Source organism: Neltuma alba, unplaced genomic scaffold (genome assembly GCF_004799145.2).
Source record: "Neltuma alba isolate B1F8T4 unplaced genomic scaffold, ASM479914v2 tig00012993_pilon, whole genome shotgun sequence".
Classification (NCBI taxonomy): domain Eukaryota; kingdom Viridiplantae; phylum Streptophyta; class Magnoliopsida; order Fabales; family Fabaceae; genus Neltuma; species Neltuma alba.
This window is the reverse complement of record NW_021637345.1, coordinates 24,728-35,283: the sequence shown is the minus strand read 5'-3', so window position 1 is coordinate 35,283 and position 10,556 is coordinate 24,728. Positions and strand designations below refer to the sequence as shown.

The following is a 10,556-nucleotide window of genomic DNA, read 5'->3' as shown; positions in this document are numbered from 1 at the left end:
GACACTTCTAATATGTTTTAATTAAATTTAAAAATCTAAAATCTTATTATTCATGTCTTAAAATTGATTTTTTTTTTTAAATTTTGCCCCTATTTAACATATATTAAGAAAAAATAATCTACCAAAACAATAAATTAGGTGCAAAACTATACATTATTTAATAAATTTAATTTTTTCCTCTCTCTATCTTGTACGCAAATCGAATATAAATTCAATCATCCTCAAAGCATGTAATGTATTAAAATGTTTGTATGTGCAAGCATAACAAATACTACCTCGGGTTATATTTATAAGAGCTAGTTGACTAATTGAAAAGTTAAAAAGAAAAGTTAAATTAATTATTTGAAATAAATAAGTCTTTTTTTCTAAAATATCCTTACTAATTAAGAGTGTATTGGCTAAAACTATTATTGTTATAAGGATTTATCTTGAAAAAAAATAATAAATATGAGAAACAAAGTGGACTGAGGTCTTATATTTAGGACTAAATAAAAATCAAGCAAGATCTTATAATACCTAAGGTCCTAATTATAAAAGCCAATTGACTAGAACTATCATTGTTAGAAGTGTTACTTTAGAAAAAAATATATAAAATATAAGAGACAAGTGGATTGAAGTCTTATATTTAGAACCAAAATAAAGTCAAACAATGTCTTATATTAAGGACCGAAGGTAGTATTAAGGACCGGAGGTAGTAATTATTTGTTATATCTGTATCTGATTATCAATAATATGATGCGTTATTTGGTTAAAAAAGCAAAAAAAAACACTAGTAGGGGGGTGTATATGAAGTTTAGGTTAAAGCATTCAAGAAATATATTCGGGCGTGCCAAAGTACCGATTCATGCAAATAAAAGAAGACATTATTAAAGTCATGTATGCTCCTTTAGGTTTAAAAAAAAAAAATTTAAAGTTTGAAGGAGATTTCTGATGAAGCAACGAGGAGCAATAAAATATTAAATAGTCCCTCACAGCATTATCAATATGGCATAAAGTGATTACTAGACCTAATAGTGGTCAAAACTCAAAACAAAAAAGATCAATTAAAAAAAAAGAAAAATCTATAAAATGGAAGTACTTTTGATTCCAGGTAATTGCACTATAGCACTACTCATCCACCTAACCAAAACCACTTTTTCAAATTCACCTATGTTTGCCTACCACATCTCTATTTATTTGTTCTAAAACTCACTCTCCACTCTTTCACAAATTTTAATTAAATAATATCACTTTCCCCATCAATTTAAATAATTTTAATTAAATTTTTTTAACAAGTAAGAAAAATACCATTTTAAAAAAGAGGCATATTAAACTATTAATATTTAAATTGAGTAATACACCTTCACATTTTTTCTATGATACAATTATCTGTGTATCAGAAAATATGCACACAAAAAAGTAATATATGTCATGACTTTATTATTATGGTAATTATCATTTATTAATTAAAGAACTTTGCCTAAGGAAGAATAATTTTGAAAGGTAAAAAAGTAATTCAAATTTTAGATTAAGAAATTTTATATAAGGAAGAGAACAATTTTTTTTTCCCAAAGACATATGATTATACTTTCCTTAAGAAAAAGAAATTCCCGGTGCATTCTATATTACACTTTGCGCTGGAGCCAAAGGATAAGTGCGTTTTAACGGTCATTACGGAATTTAAATTGGGCTGAGGGTGAGTTGGTCATTTAAGACGAAATAAAAAGGTAAGCACAAAGGAGGGAAATGAGGATGCGGTGCGCGTTGACGCTCATGCGTATGCGGTGCACTACAATGCCGAGCGGAAGCGGTGGGGCCCCCACATAAGCGCCGACGATCCAGCCGGGCAAGACGTGACGCGTGGGTCCCAATCAAAGCACTCTCGCTTCCCAATCTCTTTCCAAAACGGACGTTCTCGTTTGTCTGAGGAGTTTCATGGTGGGCCCCATCTACGCGCCCGCTGGCTGACCTGGCATCATCGGTGACGCGGACGCGCAGCACCGAAGCGCCTGGGGTTTGGAAATTTTGGGAATGTGATCTAAAATTGTCGTTTCCATGTTGGTTCTGATTTAAACGACGATGAGACGAGGAAACGCACACCTCTAGTCCTCCTTCCAATTCCCAATCCAACAAAAACCTGCAGTACATCAGAAAAAAACGACCCACAGTTTAAGCAATTATCTTTATTATAATAATAAATAATACTCCATCCGTTCTTTATTATAAGAGAAATTTGATGTTTATGACATGTTCTCATATATAAGAAACACTTAAAAGTTGTCTCTATTTTTTTGTATTGATTTCCTGTTTTACCCTATTTATTTTGTCTCCAACTCATACTCCTCTTCCTCCCACTTCTCTTTTTTTAATAATTTAATTATTCTCTCTCATACTCTCTCTCCTTATTAATGGGGGCATTGTTGGAAAAAATATTATACTTTTTACACATTAATTGTCTTCAACTAATTTTAACTGTTTTTTTTATCAACGTAATTTAGTTATTTATCTCTTATAATAAGGAACCGAGAGAGTAATAACCAACATTTCCTCATCGCCCGTATCTGCCAGCTTCTTAACTACGTCTGTTTCAAACTTTTAACAAGTAGAAATTTAAATTATGCAAGATAAGATTAATTAATTCATTGTATTTTTAATTTTTAAATAAACTGTGTAATAAGCAGCTGGTGTAACTGGTTTAGCCGGTCAACCCGCCGAAATTCTTCACCATTGAGGCATGGATTTGTCCATATATTTTACAATCATGCTAACAGCTTTCTTTGTATTTTTTTAAATAAAAAATGATGAGTAATGTCAATCCAATGAGGTTGTTCCAAGCTGCAAAAATGATTTAAAAAATTGTAAGTCATAATTGAGAATTATTATTTCATTAATAAATAAAAAAATTCGAGTGAGCGTGGTTCCGCGTCCATGAATTTATCCAAGCGTGTTAAGGCCAAAAGAAACTCAAATGTAAACACTCACGGAAAAAAAAAAAGATTAAAGAAAAACTAATAATTAATTCAGTCAAGGAATTAAATTAAAAAAAAAAAAAAAGAAGAGAGAGAGAATACAGTGGGCTTTTGTTGAGGGTTGAGCTGTGAGTTAGCTGTCGTGGGATGAATTATTTCTGGCCCACCCTCGTTGCCTTCACTCATTCATAAGCTCACACAGCTCCAAAATCCCTAGAACAAGCCCTCCGCTTTCTTCCTCCTCCTCCATCCCAATCTCTCTCCCTCCCTCCCCTTCTCTCTCCTTCTCCACCTGCATTCTCCTCAGATCTCAAGGTGGACGTTTCTGTAAAACCTACTTTCAGTCTCGCCTGAGAATAACAGAGATATTGAGGGAGTGTTGTAGTTGAAGAGAGCTTGATCGATAGTGTGGCATTTGGTTTCTCGTATGCCTCATGTGATAGAGGAAGGTCTATTTCCCTCTTCTCATTGCCTTCTTCTTAGGCACACTTTCTCTCTGTGTCTCCGCCGATGTTCCCATTACCAGCCATGGAGCTCTCACTGATGCTGAGGCCATGTATATCAGGCAACGTCAGCTTCTTTACTACAGAGACGAGTTCGGCGACAGGGGAGAACACGTCACTGTCGATCCTTCTCTGGTTTTCGAGAACAATCGCATAAAAAATGCTTATATGGCTTTACAAGCTTGGAAGCAAGCCATTCTTTCCGATCCGAACAATTGTACGCTCAATTGGTTGGAGCAAATGTCTGTGACTATAGCAACGTTTTCTGTGCTCCGGCGATTGACAACCCGAAGGTTCGTACTGTTGCTGGCATTGATCTCAACCACTGCGACATTGCTGGGTACTTGCCGGAAGAGCTTGGACTACTCGCGGATCTTGCTCTCCTCCACATCAACACCAACAGGTTCTGTGGTACTGTTCCTCACAAGTTTGATAGACTGAAGCTCCTGTTTTGAACTGGATCTCAGCAACAATAGGTTCGCTGGGAAGTTCCCCACGGTGGTTCTGAGGCTTCCCGCTCTCAAGTTCTTGGATCTGAGATTCAATGAATTTGAAGGGACAGTGCCTAGAGAGCTTTTTGATAAGGATCTGGACGCTATCTTTATAAACAACAATCGGTTTGTGTTCGATCTTCCCGACAATTTCGGCAACTCTCCGGTGTCGGTCATTGTCGTAGCCAACAACAAGTTCCATGGCTGTCTCCCAGCGAGCTTGGGCAACATGACAAACCTTAATGAGATCATTCTGTTGAATAATGCCCTCCGTTCATGCTTGCCTTCAGAGATTGGGTTACTGAAGAACTTGACAGTGTTCGATGTGAGCTTCAATCAGCTCTTGGGTCCCTTGCCAGATACCATCGGAGGCATGGTGAGCCTTGAGCAGTTGAATGTAGCTCACAATTTGCTTTCTGGGAAAATTCCAGGGAGCATTTGTATGCTGCCAAACCTGCAGAACTTCACATATTCATATAACTTCTTCACTGGTGAGCCCCCGTCGTGCCTCAGTTTGCCGTCGTTCGATGATCGGAGAAACTGCTTGCCGGCGAGGCCATTACAGAGGTCAGCCGCACAATGCAAAGCTTTCTTATCAAGGCCTGTTGACTGTAACTCGTTTAAATGTAAGCCATTTGTTCCATCGGTTCCTCCGCCTCCCAACCCTTCCCCTCCGATACCGGTACCTTCCCCACCACCCGTTGTCGTCCCTTCACCTCCTCCCTCACCAGTATTTGTTCCACACTCTCCGCCTCCACCTTCCCCGCCACCTCCAGTATATTCGCCCCCACCGCCTCCTCCGTCGCCACCTCCGCCAGTCTACTCACCACCACCTCCTCCGCCAGTCTACTCTCCACCACCTCCTCCGCCTTCACCACCCCCACCGTCACCTCCCCCACCTTCCCTCCTCCGCCAGTCTATTCTCCACCGCCGCCGCCACCGTCACCTCCACCTCCCTCACCACCCCCGCCAGTCTATTCACCACCACCACCACCACCGTCCCCGCCGCCACCTTCACCTCCACCTCCTTCTCCATCCCGCCACCACCTTCACCTCCCCTCCATCTCCTCCACCACCTTCACCTACTCCAACGCCACCATACTGCGTCCGTTCTCCACCGCCACCGCCACCAAATTCACCACCACCACCACCACCGTCTCCTGTATTCTACCCTCCACCGACATACAGCTCGCCTCCGCCACCTCATCACTCACCTCCGCCACCTCCCCACTCTCCTCCACCTCCTCCTCACTCACCTCCGCCGCCTATTTATCCCTATTTATCACCACCACCACCTCCTCCAGTCTATTCTCCTCCTCCCCCTGTCCATTCACCACCCCCACCATCTCCCCCACCGTGTATAGAACCACCACCACCTCCACCACCTTGTGAAGAGCATCAACCGCCGCCACCTTCCCCCACACCTTATTTACCACCTCCCTCCCCATCTCCCCCTCCGCCACCAGCTCCTGTTCACTACAGTTCTCCACCGCCGCCACCTGTTCAGTACAATTCGCCGCCGCCGCCCCCGCCCGCAGTTCACTATGGTTCTCCCCCACCACCAGTGTACCATTCTCCTCCACCGCCATCACCGCCTCCCTGTGAAGAATCTCCGCCTGCCCCGTCCCCACCTCCACCGGTCACGTACGGAAACCCTCCACCTGCTCCTGTATATGAAGGGCCTTTGCCACCTGTCTTCGGAGTCTCTTACGCATCTCCACCTCCACCACCCTTCTATTGATTCTTTTGAGAACTTTTCTCCTCTATCCTTCCTTCCATAAAAAAAATTCAGACATTGTCGGCAATATCTTTTATACCCTCTTCCTGTACTTCATCGACTCTGTTCTCTATCACAACGCGACTCTCGTCGCTCATGGAGGAAAAATAAACAAAGTGAGAATGGTTTGTACAACACTGAGTTAGTCATAGTCTCCAGTATTGTTCTTGTTTGGATGCCATCAATAGTCAGTCATAAAAGGACGCACAGAGAAGAGGTCAGAGTAGTTAATGAGTGAGGTATGAGGAGAAAGTCTCTCTATATTGATTTGAATTGTTATGAACGAGTTGTGAAATAAAAAAAATTGCAGAGAAAAAGAGTAGGTTGCATAGGGATGAAATGGAGACCATAATTTCAGGGCTGCAAAGACGGTAGCACTTTCTGCTGCTGCATCTTGTTTGTGGGTTTATTGTTAATGTCTCTTATAATTATACTTTTACTTTTGTTTCTTTTGTTTTTCGAATTTATAGTATAATTATGAACATTTTACTTGTATTGATTCTCCGAATTCATATCATTCCCTTTTCTGATCTGTCTCAGTCTGTTTCTGCTAATTGAGTGATGTAGTTGTGAGTCCATCAATCCTTTTCTTTGAGGAATTGAACATGGCTGGTTGCTTGTAATTTTCGGTATGATAAATACAGGCACAAGAGCAGGATATGTTCAATTGTTCATCCATCTGCATTCACTTTTGCAAAGATCTGTTTTCTAAATTATCTATTCCCTTGCTTGCAAATGAAACTTAAATAAGAAAAGGGTGTATAATCATCATGAGAATTGAGATGTCTTTATTATGTTCTGAATAATTAGCCTGGGCCTGCAATAATGTTGTCGAATATATTATGGTTGAGGTTTGAAAATGGTGCTCATTCTTGAAACAAGATCGAGAGGCCACAACCAGAGAGTTTTCATTTCAGGTCCCCCATATCCAGTTGGTTCAGGGTGGGACCTAAATGGCCGGCTCAAGAATCATTCATTAAGGAGGGCCTGCAAGATTAAATATTCCTTATGAAGTTTCTTTCATTTGATTTAATATTTGTTTTGAGATCACTCTCCCCCATGTGCAAGCTTATCTTTTGAGATTTGAATTCAAATCTGTTTACCTGGCGCTATCTATTCCCTTTCCCCATTGGGATTATGAACAACTTCATACTGTTATGCTTGTGAGACGAAGCTTAAAGCTTCACATTATTGCCTCTTTTCTTTCTGCTTTTTCACAGCACGATTTCACGGCCATTTTTGCTCCTTTCAATACTTTGCTTCCTCTTGAGCATTGGTCACAGACTAGTCTCAATGGACCATCCACTTCCTGCTGGTTCTCGGTAGTCAACGAAACTCCTCATAGCTTAAAAGAAATTTTAGCCCAATTAGGGTTCTTTGTCCAAGGCACCGTTTGGGTGACACTCCAAACCATGGTTTGGGTGATAAGTCACCCAAACACCCACCCAATTTGCACAAACCATGGTTTTGGGCCAAAACTATGGTTTTGAAAAAAGCAAAAAATTTTTGTTTTTGGAGAAAAAAGGGAGAGTGTGAGAGCTTATAGGATATGTATCTTGTTATTTTTTTTATAAACATATTTAATCTTATATTTTATAAATATATATACATATTAATTATTTATTAATTATATTATTTTATGTATTATTAATTATGTTAATAAAAAATATATTATTAACAATTTTATTCCTTCAAATTAAAATATATCAAAAATCTATTTTTTCTGTAATTATCATATTAACTTATGTCTTTTTTTTTAGTAATTTGTATATATAAAAAATGCTTCTGATAACAACTATCCAAACACTCTCACTTCTCAAAATCACTTTTTCATAAAATCTATTCTTTTCAGAATCTATTCTCCTAAAATCACTTTTTCAAATCACAGTTTGGTTTGCGTGTTCTCCAGTTTCATGAAGCTTCTGGTTCCAGTCGGTGAGAGTAACGTGGGTCGCACAGATTGGTGTATTAGGCGTCCCAATTGTGGTTCTTGTTAAAAAAAAAAAAATCGTCGCGGGATCATGTAAGGCGAGTGCGATTTTATTATATACATGCACACATCTAAGGTGAATCCATTAGTGCTAAAACCTAAAAAATTTTATATTGGTAACCTTAATACTATAATACTACATCCTATTCTTAATACAAGATTTACTATCTTGGATCTTATATTAAGGAAAGCAAGTTGTATGTCATTTTGAATGGGCTTACGGAAATTTAGTAGTCAAGTGTCTAATCTTGTGGATGAATTAACTAATATAATATGAAATTACACCAAGCCACCGTTCCAATCAATTAAATTCACCCACACATTACGTAAAAGTAAAAGAGAGAGAGCAAAAAGAGGGGAAAGTAAGTGCCTTCCACTTGTCGTTTTCTACCCCTCATCTTCATGAATGGAAAATGGGAAAAGATGCAAAGCAAGGCATAAACCACCACGAAAAAGGGACAGTGACCTTAATGAATTGGGCCCTCCATGTATACAACATTCACGTGGCATGTAATGGCAACCCTCCTCTCTCTCTCTCTCTCTCTCTCTATATATATATATATATATATTGTATATGTGAGGTTAATAAGTTGGTTGACTTGTTGGATTACCTCAACAAGGACATTACTATCATTTAATTAGGGTCTCGAGGGACAGCCTGGGATTAGGTCAAGCGTATTGATGGCATTTCACAAAAGCGGTGTTTGTGAATTGTGATATCGACCTCTTCCCCACACATATTAAAAAAAAAAAAAAAGGAACAGACAAGTCTCTATTTCAAGATAAGGGAACACAATGCCCATTTAAAATTCAAAATATCAACAAAAAAAGTGGAAAAAAAAAATTAACTCACATTACATTAACCTCTTTCGCCTTTAAAAAGATTCCCCTCTCCATCATTGTAAATCTTCTCACACAAACATTATACTTTTCGCCATGTTTGGTTCTTATTGTAATTTCATTAGTTAAATTAAATGATTCCCACATACAGTGTGTCCCAACAGGTTTTGGTTTGAATGCGACCTTACCCTCCAAAAAAGGCAAACCCACATACATATTCCATACCCTAAATTATTGATCCTGGCCTAACAGTTCGAAAAGCATTATATTTTTTTGTACCAAAAAGAAAAAGCATTAGTTTTATGTACTCCTATTGTTCTTTTACATAAGAACCTTTTAAAAAATTTGTCTTTGATCCTTTCTTTCCATAACACTCCATTTAATTTTTTTTTTCCAAAGAAAAAAAGGCCCTCGTGAATTAATGAGGAAATGGGGATACAGTGATGAGGTAGAAAGAAATTACCCCATAATTTTAAAGTTAATTCTAAAAAAACCCATACAAAGTTTTCTCGAAATTACTTTTATTTCTTAATAGATTGTTGACAAATTTACTATTACTACATAAATTAACTAAATTCCTTTTTTTTTTCGTGAAATGGTTAAATTCTATATATAAACGGATGAAATGTATTACCAACTCTAAAATGAGTCATGAATAATATTGTCAATTACTCAAACTTCATGCAACATGCAATTAGTTTGAGTTTAAAACAATAATGGGGAATTGTCTTATTTTGGGATCGATCAACATCTTCAATGAATTATAGATAAGCTGTTGAGCAGAGAAGTTGATTGTAAGAAATTATTATTGTTATTATGATTATTAGAGATCTTGGTGATCCAATTAATAATGGCGACGAAGATGCAAAAGGCTCTACGCCGCAGGCTATAGAGTCTGTAGTGCCAACAAATTTACTATTTATGGTAGACTTAATCATAAGGATATTTGAAGAAAAGCACAAAATGGCATGGCACATCCCCCATCCGCTTTAAGCTACTTTAATTAACTTATCAGAATTAAAAATAATAATTAATTTATTAAATTTGTTTTAAATTGAAAATTTTTCTTCAATTTTACCTTTATTAAATGAAGTTGTGAAGCATTAAAAAAATATAAAAAGTTACTACATTTAAGCATTAATTACAAGAACAAAATTCACAAATAGGCACTAATTACTTTCTAAGTAACTTATATTTTGGTTAGTGTAATTCAGAGTATGCTCAAGTTGAATTTTATTATAAATTTAATGTTTTTAATTATTTTTATTGATACATACTATGAATTAATGAAAAATGATTTATATTTAGGATTAGAGAAAGTATAATTATTAGTTTTAAGGTGAGGCTTTTGTATATCATGTGAGCCATCTTTTTCCAAGTTTGCATGTTTTTTAGCAAATCTAATAATCGAGCATAATGAAAAGGAAGCATAATTGTCAGTGTTTTAAACGCAGCAGCAACTCACAAAGAAGGAGGAGGAGAAGAAGAAAATGAAAAGGACAATTATGAGACTCAGCCGAATTTGCTTGAATTGATGGGGTCCAAAAGAGAATGGCACAATTCAGCTTGCTTTCTTTGTTTGCCAGAAAAACTTGAAAATGATGTCTCTATATATGCATATTGCAATATCATTAGCGAAAATGATGTTCTTGAAAATACCAAACACGCCAACAAAAACCCAGAAATTGATGTTTTGGATTTTGATTTTGCATCTTACCCTCTTCAAATTTCAATCTCACTCACTCACTTACAAAGCCGTTATGTGTATGAAGCAAATCTTTTTAATTTATCGGGTCATTTTTTATCCTTATATATTTGGATTATCTTGACTTGGTACTATCTCTGATCCTAAATATAATAGCTGATTGACTAATTTGAGTAGATTAAAAAAAATAAGTTAAGCTAGTTATTTATAATAAATAGGTGTTATTTTTTCTAAAATATCCTTACTAATTAAGTGTATTGGTTATAACTATCATAATTAAAAAGACTATCTTAGAAAAAAAA

General features: G+C 37.2%; 1 protein-coding gene across 1 annotated transcript; it reads left to right on the top strand.

Annotated features, from left to right (window-relative positions):
- The first annotated feature begins 3,380 nt into the window (after nt 1-3,380).
- Nucleotides 3,381-6,405, top strand: LOC114733321 (leucine-rich repeat extensin-like protein 3). The gene is given in 5 exon segments (XM_028920765.1): nt 3,381-3,680; nt 3,683-3,900; nt 3,902-4,846; nt 4,849-5,001; nt 5,003-6,405. Coding segments are annotated over 5 exon segments (2,175 nt in total). The 5' UTR covers nt 3,381-3,502; the 3' UTR covers nt 5,684-6,405.
- The last annotated feature ends 4,151 nt before the right edge of the window (nt 6,406-10,556 follow it).